Genomic DNA, 19105 nt, shown 5'->3' with positions numbered 1-19105 from the left:
CTTGGGAGCCTGTTTCTCCCTCTGCCTTTCTCTCTCGCTCTGTCTCTCATGAATAAAAAAAAATATATAAAACATTCAGCCAATAACAGACCAATGTTTAAATGAAATCTTTTTAAAAATTTCTCTTTATTTTTGCTTAGTTTTGAGAAATAGCTTTAAGATAAAATAATTTTATTACTGAATGAAAATCACCTTTGCTCATGAATCCCTGCCACCCCAATTTCTTTCTTTTTTTTTTTTAAAGACTTTATTTGAGAGAGACAGAGCACAAGTTGGGGGCAAAGGCAGAGGGAGAGGGAGAAGCAGAATCCCTGCTGAGCAGGGAGCCTGATGCAGTATTCGATCCCAGGACCCTGAGATGATGACCTGAGCCGAAGGCAGACGCTTAACGGACTGAGCCACCCAGGCGCCCCCCTGCCAACCCAATTTCGTTAGAGTTAGCCAAGTGCCACACGTCTGTTAGCACTAAATAAACAATACGATATTCTCAAAATCAAACTTGTGAAGAGTTATATCATCTGTACACCTACAAGTCTCCTTGCCTATCAGCAGCACATTAGATTTCTTCTGCTTTAGTAACACAGTAAAAGAGTAAAATCATTTCATCCAGGAGTCTAAGACAGACATCTAAAATTAAAGTGGCCTTATATCTTAATAATATTAATTTGACTTGGAATGTCCACATGTCCTTGGAAAGGAAAAAAAGGCTTCCAAATAGACTTACATTCATGAAAACGTCGTGAGTGTAGTTGTCAGTGTCAGCATCCCAGAAACAGCGAGCAGCCATGCTGAAAAGTCAAAGAATGAAGAATTATAAATAATATAACAAGGATATGACCTGCATCTATTTGCCATGAGCAAAAGTTTTCCTTGATACATTTTTTTAATTTAAATTCAATTAGCCAACATACAATACACATCACTAAGTTTTTGGTGCAGTGTTCAATGATTCATCAGTTGCATATAACACCCAGCGCTCATCAGATCTCGAGCCCTCCTTAATGCCCATCACCCAGTTACCCCTCCCCCCCCACCCCCTCCCTTCCACAACCCTCAGTTTGTTTCCTGGAGTCAAGAGTCTCTCATGGTTTGTCTCCCTCTCTGATTTCTTCTCATTCACTTTTCTTCCCTTCCCCTATGGTCCTCTGTGTTATTTCCTTGACACATTCTTATAGATCAGTGCTTCCAAACCTTTTCACAGGTTGGCACACAGAAAATCCTATTCGTACGGCAGAATATACTGGGTAAACTAAAAGGGACTGGAATCACAGATGTAACTGGAGGTGACAGCCCAGGGACTCTTAACAACCTCAGACTCTGACCAGCTGCCTGACAGCTTAAGGGGTCACTACCTTGAGTCTTTGGTATTTTGGGTGGGAAGCTGTTATAGATTACTTCAGCCAAGATATTTCTGTGTAACTTTTAGAGGGAATAATACCTAAGACTTACAACTGAAATCCTGCACAATAATATAAAAAAGTAGGTCTGGAAAGGACCCAATAGATTATTTAGTCCAACGTGATTATTTTGTAGAGTTCCAAAAAAGAAAGGGACAAACTCTGAACTAGAACTCAATCTTCTAACTAGTTCTAAACCCAGTATTCTCTCTACAGAATTGCTACACTACCTCTGAATTCTCAAATTAGCCATTCTCTCCCCAAATCATGCGTAAGAAAGAATGTTAGGCAAAATAAAAGCCAATTAAAAAATGGAAACAGGGGTGCCTGGGTGGCTCAGTTGTTAAGTGTCTGCCTTCAGCTCAGGTCATGATCCCAGGGTCCTGGGATGGAGCCCTGCATCGGGCTCCCTGCTCGGCAGGAAGCCTGCTCCTCCCCCTCTCCCTCTCCCCCTGCTTGTGTTCCCGCTCTCACTGTGTCTCTCTCTGTCAAATTAAAAAAAAAAAAAAAAAAAAGGAAACAATTTATGGGGCATCTGGCTGGCTCAGTTGGTGTAGTATGTGACTCTTGATCTTGGGGTTGTGGGTTCGAGACCCATGTTGGATGTAGAGATTACTTAAAAATAAAATTTTTAAAATAAATAAATAAATAATGGAAACAAATGCACAGTAGTAAGTGGTAGAGGAAATCATGGTATTTCATGGCAATGAAATTCTATGCAGCCATTAAAGAGATATTTTACAAAAAACTTACAAAAACGTTTACAAACTTCACAAAAAATGAAAATACGTTCACAATACAATGTTAAGTGAAAAAAGTAATTACAAATGTTTTACATTTTTATTAAATGTATGTATGAGTCGTCATTAACATTTATTGAGCACTTATTCTGTACCAGCCACTGGTCTAAGTGCTTTACATGTGTTAACTCACTTAATCCTATGAAGTAAGTACTATTTTTTAAAAAAGCTTTCATTTATTTATTTTAGAGAGAGAGGGAGAGCAGGGAGAAGAGCAGAGGGAGAGGGACAAGCAGACTCAGTGCTGACTGCAGAGCCCTACATGGGGCTGGACCCCACGACCGAGATCATGACCTGAGCCGAAATCAAGAGCTGGCCACGTAACTGACTGAGCCACCCAGGTGCCCCTGTGAAGTCCGTACTATTATTACACCCATTTAATAAATATGGAAACTGAGTATCAGAGAAATTAAGTAAATTTGACCTTGCCAAGGTCAAATAGTGACAAAGTTTGGCTTTGAACCTAAGCAGTTCAGCTTCAAGTTATAAAGATACACATATATCATAATGATATTGGTTCTTTTTTTTTTTTAAACTAGGCTTCATGCCCAGTATGGAGCCCAACATGAGGCTTGAACTCACATCCCTGAGATCAAGACCCGAGCTATCAAGAGTCAGACATGCCTAATTGCCTGAGTCACCCAGGTGCCCCCGGTTCGATTTTTGAAAGTGTCTTTTTTTTTTTTAAGTTTTGCATAGAAGAACTCTCCCGTCCTAATATTTCATACATTCTTTTTTTTTTTAAGATTTTCTTTATTTATTTATTTACACAGAGAGAGAGAGAAAGAACACAAGCAGGGGGAGTGGGAGAGGGAGAAGCAGACTTCCCACAGAGTAGGGAGCCCGATGTGGGGCTCTATCCCAGGATCCTGGGATCATGACCTGAGCCGAAGGCAGACGCTTAACGACTGAGCCACCCAGGTGCCCCTATTTCACACATTCTTAAGTCAAAAAAGTTCCACCTATTTCCAAACTGCAACAGTAACAATGTGAAATAAAATTAACCTACTTAATTTATCACCAAGTATTTATTTAGCAACTACTGTATGTCCAAAAAGAATAAAATCTGTCTTAATCCTCAATCCCCAGTTTAATTAGGTGAAAAAAATTAACACAAAGAATAAGATAAGGTACAGTTGATGCTAATTTATAGGTTATCAGGATTCAAAAGAATTGTAAAGCCTGTCTAGTCCAAGTCCAAGTCGTGTAACATTTGAACGAAATTTGTAGATGTGCTACAGAATTTAGAGAATTTAGACAGGAGAAAAAGCCAAAAAACACTTCACAAAAGGAAGTGGTACTTAAGCTGAGTAGAACCAAGTGAAGGCAGGACTATAAAAATTTACTTAACAAATATTTGTTGAGGGTCTATTATATATGAAGGAAAGTGCTAGATGCAAATGATACAAAGATGCATAAAACACAATCCTTGCCTTCAAATGCAGTCTATATTTTATACCATTTGCCAATAAAAGGAACCAGGGCTCCTCAGAGAAATGACCAATTCTGGGTGTAGGGCTAGAAATGTGTAAGATAAACCTGAGACTTCTGGGTCACACCCAAGCCTGGGCTATACAGGAAAAAAAAAAAAAAGCTATATTTAAGTATACATATTTGTGTCAAAAGGACTCAGAAGTATGATGAAACAGTTTGTAGCAGGCCAATATTCCCACCAAGACTAATTAGCAAAGCTGGATAAAATGAATCAGAATGCAGATGAAGCAAGTAAGACTAGAGTAACCAAAATTCCAGAGGTGAACTGCAAGGAGATAAGCTGATATCCTGCATCGGAATTCTCCCTGGGGCATTTGCCAAATCAAGGCACAGGATGAGAAGTAAGAATCCAGGCTTTGCCCAGCTACAGAACCAATTACTCAGGGAAAAAGAAACCAGCAAGACTGCAGGCAGGGGCGCCTGGGTGGTTCAGTCGTTAAGCGTCTGCCTTCGGCTCAGGTCATGATCCCAGGGTCCTGGGATGGAGCCCCGCATCGGGCTCCCTGCTCCGCGGGAAGCCTGCTTCTTCCTCTCCCACTCCGCCTGCTTGTGTTCCCTCTCCCGCTGTGTCTCTCCCTGTCAAATAAATAAATAAAATCTAAAAAAAAAAAAAAAAAAAGACTGCAGGCAGACTTTCAAGGCCAGGGAGATAAAATTGGGAGACTTAAGGGACCAAAAGAAGAAAGTAGAACTGAGCCTGTCACACGGTAGGTTTTCCCCTCAACACATGTGCAGAATTCTGAAACTGAAAGCCAAGTGTGGTAGCCAAAATAATGGCCCTCTCAGTCCTAATCCCCAAAACCTGTGAATAGGTTACCTTATATGGCAAAAAAATAAATAAATAAAAAGTTTTACAGATATATGATTAAGGATCCTGAAATGGGAAGAGTATCCTGGATTATCCAGGTGGGTTCAATGTAATCACAAGGGTCCTTATAAAAGAAAGGTGGTGGGAGAGTCAGAGAAATATTTGAAGATGCTATGCTGCTGGCTTTGAAGATGGAGGAAGGGTTTATAAGCTAAAGCATGCAAGCAATCTCTAGAAGCTGGAAGAGGCAAAGGTGGATTCTCCCCTAGAACCTCCAGAAGGAATGCAGTCCTTCTAATACCTTGATTTTAGCTGAATGAAACCCATTTTGGATTTATGATCTCCAGAAACGTAAAATAATATTTTTATATGCTACTGGGTTTGTGATAATTTTTTTTAAGTTTATTTACTTATTTATTTATTTATTGTCATCTCTACACCCAATGTGAGGCTGAAACTCATAATCCTGAGATCAAGAGTCACACTCTCTTCCAACTGAACCAACTAGGTGCCCGTGATCATTTTTTACAGCAGCAACAGGAAACCAATACACTAAGGAAAAAACTTTGAAGTAAAGAGTAGTTTTATACTGAGGAGACAAGTATAAAAGTCGGTACCTGATGGGGGTGGGGTCTCAAGGAACGTTCCAGGTTCTTAGTTGAAAGATCTGGAGGGCTACATTCAAGAAAGAAGGGTGAACTGAAGGTAGAGGGAGCCTCAAATCCAAATTGCCACCTAACCTCAACTCTGCTTAGTACCTGACTGGATTAAGGTAAGCAGCCCATAGTCTACCTGAATGGAAAAGGAAAGCGTAAACTCTCTCTGGAAGAAAATAATATTATCTGGAGGTTCTACAATTTTTTGACACAACGTCCAAGATTTAAACCAGGCACGCTGAGAGACAGAGTCACCTAAAGGATTACCAAGAAAAAAAAAATCAATGGAAACAGAATCACACATGATCCAGATACTAGAATAAGCACACAATGACTTTAAAATAACTGCTAGTCTGGGTGGCTCAGTCCTTAAGCGTCTGCCTTCGGCTCAGGTCATGATCCCAGGGTCTCGGGATCGAGCCCCGCATCGGGCTCCCTGCTCTGCGGGAAGCCTGCTTCTCCCTCTCCCTCTGCCTGCCGCTCTCCCTGCTTGTGCTCTCTCTGTGTCAAATACATGAATAAAATCTTTGAAAATAAATAATAAAATAAATAATAAAATCAAATCAAATCACTGCTATGACCAAAATGTAAAAAGGGAGAGAGGAAGGATGAAGAACATAGATAAAAAATCATTTCCCTGGCCTCCTGACTGCAACTGGCGGGCCCAGGAGGTGAGGCAGGATGCATGGTGCTACAGGGTGGTGGTCAGAGCTGGGACCAGAGCATTTGTGAAGTGCACAAAAGCGCAAAGCCTGAAGAAGAGGAACATGAGGACACTCTGGATTAATCGAATTACAGCTGCCTCCCAGGAACACAGCTTGCAGTACCCAGCATTCATTGTCAATTTAATTAAGTGCCAGGTGGAGCTCAACAGTAAAGTACTTGTGGATATAGCCATCTGTGAACCAAAGACTTCTAAATCTTTGGCTGCTTTGGCCAAAAGGAGGTGACAGGAAGGATTTGCTGCTGCCTTGGGCCATCAGAAGGAGCCTGAAAGCATATTTTCAAGAGTGCTACAGTACCACTGAAGGGGGATTCCAATACTGCCTGCCCTTTGCAGTTGAGTGTCTCAGGAAAAAGTTTTTTTCCCCCCGATGATCACAATAACTAAAACAGGGGCTTTTTAAAAACTATTTGTCAACCATATGTATGTTTGATCAGCAATTGTCTTAATTTACATTTTGGTAACAGACATGAAAGAAAGGCCCCTTTTTCCCTCATTGGGACAGATTTGGAAATCTCTTACACAAATTCTTAAAATAAACTCATGCCTGGGTGCCTCAGTCGATTTCACTAGAGAATCAGAATCTACAAAAAAGAATTAAATGGATATTCTAAACCTGAAAAACGTAACAACTGATATTAAGAATTCAGTCAGTGGATTGAATAACAGATTAGACACAACAGAAAAGAGAATTAGTCAACTGAAAGACAGGTCAATAGAAAAATATTCAAAAGGAAGCACAGAGAGAAAAAACAAAAACTCAAGAGCGTAAGCGACATGTGGAATACAGTAAAAAGAGCATTTCAATCCAAATACAGGTAATTGGAATCCAAAAAGGACAACGGACAGCAAACAGAGCAGAAGCAATATTTAGCAAGTTAATGGCCACACCTAGTGCCCAAATGTTAGTTTCTAATGCCATTCTCCAATGAAATGAACCAGAGCTCCTTGGGAAAATGGCTAATTATAGGGCTGGGGCAGGGAACAAATAAGATGAAGCATCTTTCAGTGCCAGTAAGTAAGGAAGTGCTCAAAAAAACCCACAACAGGGGCATCTGGGTGCCTTAGTTGGTTAAGTGTCTGACTCTTGATTTCAGCTCAGGTCATGATCTTGGGGTCGAGAGATCAAGCTCTGTGTTCAGTGAAAGTCTGCTTAGGGATTCTTTCCCTTTCCCTCTACCCACACCCCCACACACACTCACGTTCTCTCACTCTCTCTCTTTCTCTCTCTCTAAAATAAATAAATCTTAAAAAAAAAAAAAACCACCCCACAATAGTTGGATATACCAAAGGGACACAAGAGGCAACTGAAAGAGCGGCCAATGGCCGAAGTTTGGAACATTGAGCAATGAAATAAATAAGGTAGTACTAGATTATAATCTAAAGTATAAAACTCTCGAGAATAAATAAATAAATAAAACAATTAGCAAATGCAAGAATGTAGGAAACTCGACAGGACAACCCAATTTTTTCAACAATTAAATGGCAAAGTAAAAAAGAAAGAGAAAGAGAAAGAAAATAATAGATTAAAAGAAATTTAAGAGACGTATCAACTAAATGCAGTGTGTGGCCTTTATCTGGATGCTGTTCTGAACAAATTGTAAACAGAATATATAAACACATAAATACATATACACAAATACACATACATACACATACACAGTTGATCCTTGAACCACTTGGGTTTGAACTGTACAGGTCCACTTATATACAGTACTGTAAATATATGTTCCCTTCCTTATGATTTTCTTAATAACATTTTTTTCTCTAGCTTATTGTAAAAATATAGTATATAATATCTATGTAAAATATGTGTTAATTGACTATTTATGTTATCAGTAAGGCTTCCAGTCAACAGTGGGCTATTAATAGTTAAATTTTGGGGGAGTCAAAGCTATATGCATATATAAAAAGTTATTTTTGACTGTGCGGGGGTTGGCACCCCTACCCCCCACATTGTGCACAAGAGTCAACCGTATATGAGACAAATGGGGATATCTGAACACTAACTGAACATTGTATAATATTAAGGATCAACAATATTTTAGATGTGATGATCTATTATTATGTTAAAAAGGGTCCTTATACTTTAGAGATATTGTATACTGTTGTATTTACAAATGAAATGGTATGATGACTGGAATTTGTTTCAAAATAATCTGGTGGGACAGGGACAGTAGATACAGGTACAGGTATAAATAAAACATCTGGGGGCACCTGGGTGGCTCAGTTGGTTGGGCGACTGCCTTCGGCTCAGGTCATGATCTCAGGGTCCTGGGATTGAGCCCCACATCGGGCTCCCTGCTCGGCGGGAGGCCTGCTTCTCCCTCTCCCGCTCCCCCTGCTTGGGTTCCCTCTCTCGCTGTCTCTCTCTCTCTCAGATAAATAAATAAAATCTTTAAAATAAATAAATAGGGCGCCTGGGTGGCTCAGTTGGTTAAGCGACTGCCTTCGGCTCAGGTCATGATCCCACGGTCCTGGGATCGAGTCCCGCATCGGGCTCCCTGCTCTGAGGGGAGCCTGCTTCTCCCTCTCCCACTCCCCCTGCTTATGTTCCCTCTCTCGCTGTGTCTCTCTCTGTCAAATAAATAAATAAAATCTTTAATAAAAAAAAATAATAATAATAAAATAAATAAATAAATAAAACATCTGTATGTGCTGATAAACTTTGAAGCTGAGTTAACAGAAAAAATGTGAGTTCTTTAGTCCCTGCACTTTTGCACATGCCTGAAATTTTAGATGATAAAAGTTTTTAAAAAGGAGGGGGGGTGGGCTTGAATGCTATGCTTTAGAGTTTGGCCTTATCACGTTTAACAAAGTGAATCATAACCAGTTTAAGGAGTTTATATTTGACAGGGTTTAAAATAAACTCTAAAGAGTTTATGGAAAGAAAATGAGGTTATTTCTGAAAGACTGGTCTGGTATACAAAATGAATTGTAAAGGAGAGAGACCAGAGTCTGGCAATGATGATAAGGGGCTGCTAAGTAAGCCTGGCATCCAGATTACAGTGCATGTGGTGGGACAGAGTAATGGCTCAATACGACAAAAGAGGACTTCAAGGTTTTAAGCCAGAGTTAATAGAACCTTTGTAATACTGTGAAAGAGAAATTAAAATGGCAGTCTGACTGCAGGAGAAGGGAGAAGAAATTTGCAACTGCATTTGAACATGTTGAATCTAAAGTGATAAGGTAGTAAAGTATTTCTTTATGTCTCTGAGGTGAGAAAATCTCCTGAAGCCTTTTGACCAAATGGTAGGAGGCACCATGTAAGAAGTACTGTGCCAGAAGTCAGAAGGCCAGGCTCTATTAGTTTATCTGACACCAGCCAGATACACACTTTGGGGCAAATCATACTCATCCTCAAAAGTATCATCTATAAATTAAGGGGAGTAGACACTAGAAAATACCCATAATCCCTTCCAAATCTAACATTCTGTAGTAAAAATTCTCAGTGATAATATGTACAAGGTATTTTTAAAATCATTTAACAAATACTTTAATACTTTCTTATAAAATATTATACTCAGTACTGTTTGCAAAGGGAAACAGGAGATTAATAGTTGGGCATAGGGAAAGACGGGAAATACACATTTTGAACTCACCAATACATGAACAACAGTTTGAGGTCATGAGGATGAATGAGCTCATTGAGAAAGCATTGCAAAGAGCAGAAGAACAAGAATTGAGCCTTGAAGAAAGCTCACAGCTGGCGATGTAAGGGAGAAAGAAGAACCAGGAAAGGAAAGAGTTAGAAAAACAGAAGAGAAACAAGTTAGATAAATGACATCAGGGCCAAAATAAACTGGAATGAATATTACGAAATAGAAGCACAGGAGGCGCCTGGGTGGCTCAGTTGGTTGAGCGTCTGCCTTTGGCTCAGGTCATGATCTCAGGGTCCTGGGATTGAACCCTGCATCGGGCTCCCTGCTCAGCAGGGTGTCTGCTTCTCCCTCTGCCACGTGCTTGCTCTCTCTCTCTCTGAAATGGGTAAATAAAATATTTTTTAAACATTATTTTAAAAAAGAGGGGCGCCTGGGTGGCTCAGTCGTTAAGCGTCTGCCTTCGGCTCAGGTCATGATCCCAGGGTCCTGGGATCGAGTCCCACATCGGGCTCCCTGCTCGGCAGGAAGCCTGCTTCTCCCTCTCCCACTTCCCCTGCTTGTGTTCCTGCTCTCGCTGTCTCTCTCTCTGTCAAGTGAATAAATAAAATCTTTAAAAAAATAAAAAAATAAATAAAATTATTTTAAAAAAGAAATAGAAGCCCAGGCCAAGAACAAGAGCTAAGAAAGGACTACTAAATATGCCAATAAGGAGGTCTCAGACAATTTTAAAGAAATTAATTTGGAATGATAGGAACAAAAACCAGGCAAGAAGGAATTTAGGGGAAAAAAAAAAAAGGAATTGAGGAAGAAACATATATACATACTGCCATACTCGACTTAGGAGCATATATACATAAACCCTAAAACATCTACTGGCCTATGAATACTACGAAAAGTGAGTTACCTTGAGGAGCTCACCCACACTGTCAACCACACTGTTCAGTGCCAGTAACTTTTTGTTTCACAGCTGCATTTTGTTATACTGTCCTTTCCTCTCAGTCTTACAAAGACACAATCTTACTGGATTGTCAGGAGGATGAATACCTAATAAGAAACATTTAAGAATAAAAACAAGAAGGAAAAACCAACTACTCACAATACTCCTTCACCTCTTTGTTCTCCAATCACTACTTGTACCACGATTTTGTATCGGTCAAATCCCATTTCTAGAAAGAAAAATAAGAAAGTGATCTGTAAGTAAAAATGGTAAAGTTATTTAATGAAGGTAAATTTGCCTAGAAACGGACATAGGCATTCAGTCCACAAGCACTGACTGAGTAGGATGATAAGCTTGGGAGTCAGAAAGACTTGAGGACAAATCTTACTTTGGTAAGTCAGTCCGTCAGCTTGCCAAGTGTGTAACCTTAGATAAGCTGTTCACCTTTTTGGCTTAAGTCTTCCTCATCTGTTAAACAGGAATATTATTACCTACCTCCTGGGGGATGTTGACCTTAAAAATAAAACTTGTCAGTTATTTTACCAGCAAAAAAAAAAAAAAAAAAAATGGGTTTATTCAGGAAGGGCGGAGAATTGTAATTCAGGACATGAAAGCTATAGCAAGGGGCGCCTGGGTGGCTCAGATGGTTAAGCATCTGCCTTCGGCTCAGGTCATGATCCCAGCGTCCTGGGATCGAGTCCTGCATCGGGCTCCCTGCTCAGCGGGGAGCCTGCTTCTCCCTCTGCCTCTCTCTCTGTCTCTTATGAATAAATAAATAAAGTCTTTAAAAAAAAAAAAAAGAAAAGAAATTAAGCAAGCTATAGCAAAACCATAGGCAAGTCCAGAGAACAAAGGAACAAAGAAGCTGATTCTTTTATAGAGGAAAGGAGGAGGTTGGGAGGGCTGTTATAAACAAAAAGTCTATTGAAATAAACCAGGAGTTGGAAATGTAGTGGTTTTTCACTGCCTGAATTGTGACAGTCTCTCATTGGCAGGGCTGTTGCCGGGCAAGGAGAAAATCTCTCTTCCTCCTGCTGGGGTAATAAACGTATAGGCTTCTTCCTGTTGGGTTGATAAGGAGTTGAATGGTATTAGTGCTCCCCCTTCTGGCCTCCCAACTCCATTTTAGTGAAGCTTCCCTTTACTATTTTCACAAGTAGTATGTACAGCATCTAGAACAGTATTGATACATACTAGTTTCTCAATAGATCTCAGCTTCCTTTCTCTCCTACTCTAAGTCAGGTACTGGTAGGGCCTCAAAACACAGAGAAAATAAGACACTCTTCTTGGGATACCTGTGTGGCTCAGTCAGTTGAGCGTCTGCCTTCCGCTCAGGTCATGATCCTGGGGTCCTGGGACTGAGTCCCGCATCAGGCTCCCTGCTCAGTGGGGAGCCTGCTTCTCCCTCTGCCTGCCGCTCTCCCTGCTTTTGTGTGCTCTCTCTCTGACAAATAAATAAATAAGATCTTTAAAAAAAAAAAAAAAGACACTATTCTAAAGAACACACAGTAGTTGGGAAGGCAAACACGAAGAATAAAATGAAAAAGCAACATATTAATAATTCCAAGAGTAGCATGTACAAGGTACATAGGAACACAGAGCTGGGCAGTGGGGAAGGGATGACCAGAAGATACTTCTTGGAGAATGTGATAAATGAGCTGAGTCTTGAAAGACAAGTAGGAATTTACCAGGCAGACAATGTCTCCATTCTACGGAGAGGGAATAGCATGTGCAAAGGCATAGAGTATGGGGTATTTAGAAAACTGTAAGCTGTTTAGTAAGGGAGAAAAGAAAACAACAACATAAGATACTGGAGTATAATGGTATGGCCCAGCACAACTCTTCTGCTTCCCCAGAAACTATACTGCTAAAGCAGCAAAATCCTGAAAATTCTCACTAACACCAAATCTGGAGAGAAGAAAACTGAATGGACATCTTTATCTTCCCCCTTTTCTTTTTTTTTTTTAATTTTTATTTTATTTTTTTTTTAAAGATTTTATTTATTTATTTGACAGAGAGAGACACAGTGAGAGCAGGATCACAAGCAGGGGGAGAGGGAGAAACAGGCTTCCTGCGGAGCAGGGAGCCCGATGCGGGGCTGGATCCCAGGACCCTGGGATCATGACCTGAGCCAAAGGCAGATGCTTAACGACTGAGCCACCCAGGCGCCCCTCTTCCCCCTTTTCTAACCAAGGAACAGTGTAAACAGTTGTGGGGGGGGGAAGGAAAGGAAATGGACAAAGCTGAAACATAGCCAACTCCCTCTGATCAAAGTAAAGGCTCCAGGATTATACAGTAAAGTAGGCAAACAATTTGAAGACTACAGCTCCCTTCCCAGGTGAGACATGACCCTTAATTCAGGATACTTAACAAAATCTCAGGAGACGGAGCCCAAAACACTGCAACAGCTTCACGGAGCTACCTCCTTTCTCTACCCATTTCTCTTCCTCCTTTTCTGATACCCATGCAGCTAGAATATTAAAGACCCAGCCCTTCAATTATAGTTCTGAGGGAAAAAAAAATAAAATAATCTCAGATATGGTGGGAGAGTACAAAAGAAATCACCCAAACCATGTCAGAGCAATTATGAAAAGAGCAAATGAAAAGATCTGAAAACCATAACACATTAGTGTAAAATGGAAAGAAGCTGACTGGCAATATGCAAAAATGCAGAAAAACAAACAAAAGAATGACAAGAAACAAACAAACAAAATACTGTTTAAAAGACAAAAACAAAAAAACCCCCCTCAACCTAGGAGAGAATATAAACCAAGGAACAAAGAGAAGTTCTTCACAACTGATTCACAGTATAGAACAACATAAGCTCATAAATTCAACAAAATAAGAAGTCAATCAGATTATAAACAACAGAAAGATGAAAAGGAAGATCACAGCCCTAAGAAATAAACTGAATACTCACACAGTATCAGTGCAGACCTAATAAATTAAAAATGGCAAGGGACAGAACAGACACAAATGAAAATTGAATTACTAGCTTAAGATAATCACAAGTAAATATCAAAGGAAAGGGAAGAAAGTATGGCACAGAAAAGCTAATAGATATGGAAGATAAAGATGATTCAACATATCCGTATTTGTTGTCCTAAAGATGAGAACCTAACGAATGGAACAGGAAATGTTTTCAGAGATACAAGAAAATTTTCCTAATTTGGAAAAAATAAAATCCACAGGTTGAAAGATATAAAACGCTCACTATCAATTGATATTCTAAAAAAGCTATTGAGCATCAAGGTTAAGGATGGGATTCTTTAGGCAGAGGACATCAGGTGGCCTTAGATTTCTCTACAGCAACATTCAATGCCAGAAGACAATGAAACAAAGTCTACAACATTCTCAAGAATATGTTATTACCTCAAAATATTATATTCATCCAAAATATATTCTGGTTTAAAGGCAAAAGGCAGACATCCTCAAACATGAAAGAACCCAGAGAATATAACATTTCTGAGCCCTTCCCAAAAAAACTTAGAACAAAATCTCATTGAGTAAGAACTGAACCAAAATAAAGAACTCATCGATGCAAATGGCATGATAAAAGGATTAAATAGTGAGCAATCTTCCATTTAAATATAGAATGAATACAAAAAAAATACATGTATATACACAGAATGAATGCTATACCACTAGGCAAAATAGGTCTATAATATCCCATTGTTATTAAGGTATTTATTTATCTGTATATAAACATAGAAAAGAGGTCTGATCTGATGTTCACCTAATATTAATGATTATCATTAAATATTGATATTTAATGTGGTGGTGGCATGATTTTCTAATTTTATTTTTCTACACTGTTTAAATGTATTTATTATGGACATGTATCTTTTTCACAATAATTTTAACAGTGAATTTTCATTAAAAAGTAAAAATAGGGGCACCTGGCTGGCTCAGTCGGTTAAGTGTCTGCCTTCGGCTCAGGTCATGATCTCAGGGTCCTGGGATCAAATCCCAAGTTAGGCTCCCTGCTCAGCACGGAGTCTGCTTTTCCCTCTCCCTCTGCCCCGCTCCCCACTCCTGCTCTCTCTCTTTCTCTCAAATAAACAAAAAAATCTCTTTAAAAAAGTGAAAATAAAAATGCTAATATACAAACAGTAGTTAATTCTGGGTGATAGAAATACACAGAATTGCTATTTTCTTCTCTGTACTCTTGTATATGTTTTAATTTCTAAAAATTAAAACAAATTAAGAAAAAGAAAAAAGTACACCAAAATATTAAATAGTAACTACCTTTGGGTAATAGAATTTTATATAATTTTTAAAAATTAAATGTGTACTTTTCTAGATGGCCTAAGTCAGTACAACGAAAACGTATTACTATTACACAGACATTTTCTTCCCTCCAAAGAATGTTCTATTTTTATTTTTATTTTTATTTTTATTTTTTTTAAGATTTTATTTATTTATTTGACAGAGAGAGACAGAGTGAGAGAGGGAACACAAGCAGGGGGAGTGGGAGACGGAGAAGCAGGCTTCCCACGGAACAGGGAGCCCGATGCAGGGCTCGATCCCAGGACCCTGGGATCATGACCTGAGCCGAAGGCAGACGCTTAACGACTGAGCCACCCAGGCGCCCCAAAATGTTCTATTTTTAAAAAGGCAGATAGAAAGGACTTTTCAGATGGTAGAACATTATTAACAAAAGAGGGGAACCTGGGTGGTGCAGTTAGTTAAGCGTCTGACTCTTGGTTTCAGTTCAGGTCATGATCTCATGGTCATGAGATAGAGCCCCACCTCCAGCTCCACACTCAGCTGGAGTCAGCTTAAGGACTCTCTCCCTCTCTCTCTGCCTCTCCCCCCTCCCCAGCTGGTGCACGTGCGCTCTCTTGAGCTCTCTCTCTCTAATAAATAAGTAAATAAATAAATAAATCTTTCAAAAAGAGAGAGAGACAGAGACAAAGAGAACGGGGAGAAAAAGCATGAGGTGTGTTCTACAGATGTAGAGAGTTTAGCAAGGGTGGAGAGTTGAGTCTGGTGACTAGTTAAGGACTCGGCTGGAGAGATGGGCTGAGGTCAGAAAGTGAGGGTATCAATGACAGGCTAACAATTGAGATGTTGGTGAGAAAGACAACCAAGAATGATGGGAGAAAGGAGCCCTTATAACTTCTCGTCTTTTCCATACTGGAATTTCTCAGATAGTGCATGCATACAATGTTCTATTTCGTATCTTTAACTTTCCCACTATCTGCAAAAACCTACATGAGTTTAAAGTTACCAAATAATTGAGAAGACTAGACAATGAAGAAAAATTGTGTTTAAAAGAATCCACAGCTTACGCCCATTATTTAAAGATAGAGGAGACAAATGAATAAAACTGAATGTTTGAAGGGAACATATTTCTAATTACCACCACAATTACCTTTCAATTTGTCTTTAATGGTTTCTGATAAATGTTTTGTGAGCTGAGGCATTTCTTCTGGAGAGTATTCAGCATTGGCCAGTTCCTCCTTAAGCACAGCATGGATACATTCTTTAACCACAGAGGGTCTGAACCTAAATGAAACAGTTTGAAACAGCTAATTGGTAACTCCAAAACTTCAATTTACCTTCACAGCTCAACTGCCCCCAGCTTTTTCTCCCTAGAACAATTTAATTCTTTTTCATACTTTTTATTATAAAAATGACATACACAACTTAAGAAAACAAGTTACATTCCTGATTTATACCTACAGCCTGGACCTTTCCCCTGAACTTCAGACCACATATTCCAAGACGTATTCCATCTGGATGTCTCATGGACGACTCAAAAGTTCATACATCTAACACTGAACTTCTGTCTCCTCTCTCCAAAACTATATTGGCCAATGGTAACTCCATTCTTCCAGTTGCTCAGGCCAAAAACCTTGAGGTCAGTCTTGTTGACTTTCTCTCTCACAAACTACATCCTGGTTCATGCGCAAATTTTATCAGTTCTACCTTCGGAATAATCTAAAATTCAATCACTCACCACCCCACTGCCACCAGCTTGTTCCAAGCTATCATTACGTCCTGCCTGGATTACAACAGCTCCACACAAGTCTCTCTGTCTCTGCCTTTGTCCCCATATCCTGTGGGACATAGCAACTAGACTGGTCCTGTTAAACTATATGTTGGATCACAGCACTCCTCTATTCAAAATATCCCAAATGCTTGGGGAACTTGGGTGGCTCAGTTAAGCGTCTGCCTTCAGCTCAGGTCATGATTCCAGGGTCCTGGGATCAAGCCCCACATCAGGCTCCCTGCTCAGCGGGGAATCTGCTTCTCCCTCTCCCTCTGCCCCTCCCCCCTGCTCATGCTCGCGCGCGCGCGCTCTCTCTCTCAAATAAATAAATAAATAAAATCTTTAAAAAAAATCCCAAATGCTTCCCACCTCACTCAGAGTAAAAGCAGCATCCTAACTGTGACTTGCATAGCCCTATATGACCTACCCTATCACACTCTCTGATCTTGTTTTCTACTACTTTTCTGCTAGTTCTCTCCACTTGGGTCACACTGGTCTTCCCTATGTTCTTTGACCACACCAGGCACGACAACCTCAGTGCTTCTGCACTTGCTGTTAACCTCTGCCTGAAGTTCAAGTCTCATTCTATATGCATAGCTACCTCCCTCACTTCTTTCAAGTCTTTATTCAACCGTTACTTTCCCTAGCCACCTTCTCTAAAACTTCAAATTGCCCTCCTACCACATCACTTTATATCTCACTTCCTGGTACTCATTACTATCTCATACACTATATAGTTCACTTATGTATTTATCTTGTTTGTTGTCCTTCTACCCAGCTAGAACATAAGCTCCATGAGGGCAGGGATTTCTATCTGCTTTGTTCACTGTTATCTCCCCATTTCTTAGAACAGCACCCAGCACATAGTAGACAATAAATACTTTTGGAAGAAATGGATTATTGAATAAATGAAGACAGAGAAAAAAATCTCCCCTAATTTCACCACCCTAAAATACATTCACATTTTAGTTGTATTTATCATTTTCTTGGCTATACATTCTCTCAATTGATTTGTCTATTATGTACCAAGTGACCAGGATGTTTCAGGTTTTGAGCTTATAATGTGGTATAATATTTGGTAGCCCTAGTGGCCCCCCTTCTTACTTTTTTTGGTTGGAGGGGGTTCCTTTTTTTAATTTAAATTCTGAAGCAACCTTTATTACTTTTTTTTTTAAGATTTTATTTATTTATTTATTTGACACAGAGAGAGATAGCGAGAGGGAACACAAGCGGGGGCAGTGGGAGAGGGAGAAGCAGGCCTCCCGCTGAGCAGGGAGCCCGATGCGGGGCTCGATCCCAGGACTCTGGGATCATGACCTGAGCCGCAGGCAGACGCTTAACGACTGAGCCACCCAGGCGCCCCAACCCTTATTACTTTTTAATAGTATTTTCTTTGCCTGGTTATTCTCACAGATGAACTGTAGAATCATCGACAAATTTCCAGGATTTGATCTGTTCTAAAAGGGGTTTTCCTATTGACAAATGTACTATATCTTTTTTTTTTTTTTTTGAGGGGGGTCTTCCGGTAAAAACCGGAAAACCTGCTAGACAAATTCTAAAAGAGCTGTAACACTTGACAAATGTACTATATCTTAAGGGCTCTACCCCTTAAGCGTTTCTCATTTTCAGCGAAATGTCAAAAGTTTTCTTCAAACAAATCACAAATAATCTCATAGGATTATTCCTACATAATATGTTAATTTTGTTCTGCTTTTGTTGTTTTACAACAGAAATGCAGGCAAATGGCAATCTATGCATTTAGAAACTTTTACCAAGATAACTGAACATACCTTCGTTTTATGTCCATTCTACCCACCAGAAAACTACTGCATGAAATTTTTTTATCACATTCTAACCAAAGTTCCTGGCTTCCAGTATATGCCAAGCATTTGATTCAGCAATCTGGTTTCGAGCAACAGAGGGGCTTTTTTTAATTTAATTTTTTATCTTGTGAAAATAAAGGAAGTGATGGGCCCTACAGCCCTAGCGGACTGTCCTCTGCACTAGACTGTGTACTTTAATTCTGGGAAGGTATCGCGGCGGTGAGCCAAGAACATCCAGATGATACCTGGGTAAGACTTTGTATGCATACAGGTCCCGTTCCCTGCCGAGGAGTAAGCGTATTCTGGCACACGTATGCACACAGTAACCCTCGAAAATGGCTGAACGGCACTCAATGCATGGCGCTGCTTTACTGCTCTTCTCTGTATTCCACCCATTTCTTTTCCTCTGCTCACGTCCCGGGTCTCCTGGAGCCAACCATTCCCACTGCGCTAGCCTTAGGCCCTCCCGGCGCCCTAACACTGCTACTGCGGGTCGGGTCCTCAAATGCCCAGAGCAGCTAGAAGCTCAAGAAAGATAGCAACCCACCTTCTCGCCTCGCCCCACATCTCCAGCCCCGGCCCCCCCCCCCCCGACTCGCCCCTACGTCTCCAGACCAGCCCCACCCTCCTTCCTTCCCGGCTCTACTCCAACCCAGTACCTTCCTCGGTCCCCCAGCCCGCCCCATCCTCTCCAGCCCCGCCCCGCCCCTACCTCCCCAGCCCCGCTCCGCCCCTCCCCCAGCCCCTCCTTTCCCTCTCCAGTCCCGCCCCGCGTCCGTAGCCCGGCCCCTCCGCCCCAGCCTGCCCCACCTCCAGCCCCGAACCTCCCTCTCCAGTCCCGCCCCGCCCACCCCGCGGGTCCTCAC

General features: G+C 40.6%; 2 protein-coding genes and 1 non-coding gene across 3 annotated transcripts in view; all 3 read right to left on the bottom strand.

The window, feature by feature from the left end:
- PCYT1A (phosphate cytidylyltransferase 1A, choline) overlaps positions 1 to 10645 on the bottom strand; it is a 94826-nt gene extending 84181 nt beyond the window's left edge. The window contains exons 1-2 of the mRNA XM_031037171.2: positions 10578 to 10645; positions 725 to 788 (exon numbers count right to left, since the gene is read on the bottom strand). The gene's annotated coding sequence lies outside the window, so the exon portion shown is untranslated. The remainder of the gene's footprint in view (positions 1 to 724; positions 789 to 10577) is intronic.
- The window catches only part of DYNLT2B (dynein light chain Tctex-type 2B), a 20764-nt gene that overhangs the window by 1248 nt on the left and 411 nt on the right, over positions 1 to 19105 (bottom strand). The window contains exons 2-4 of the mRNA XM_081832189.1: positions 15796 to 15929; positions 10578 to 10647; positions 725 to 788 (exon numbers count right to left, since the gene is read on the bottom strand). Of these exons, the coding sequence (XP_081688315.1) occupies positions 725 to 788; positions 10578 to 10647; positions 15796 to 15929 (268 nt within the window). The remainder of the gene's footprint in view (positions 1 to 724; positions 789 to 10577; positions 10648 to 15795; positions 15930 to 19105) is intronic.
- On the bottom strand, positions 17930 to 17991 carry LOC115943744 (U7 small nuclear RNA). The gene has a single exon (XR_004078340.1). It is a non-coding gene; the product is annotated as a U7 small nuclear RNA (small nuclear RNA).

Source organism: Leptonychotes weddellii, chromosome 1 (genome assembly GCF_054177405.1).
Source record: "Leptonychotes weddellii isolate Sample4059 chromosome 1, ASM5417740v2, whole genome shotgun sequence".
Classification (NCBI taxonomy): Eukaryota; Metazoa; Chordata; class Mammalia; order Carnivora; family Phocidae; genus Leptonychotes; species Leptonychotes weddellii.
Note: the sequence above shows the minus strand (reverse complement) of the source record. Positions and strands in the feature narration are given on the sequence as shown.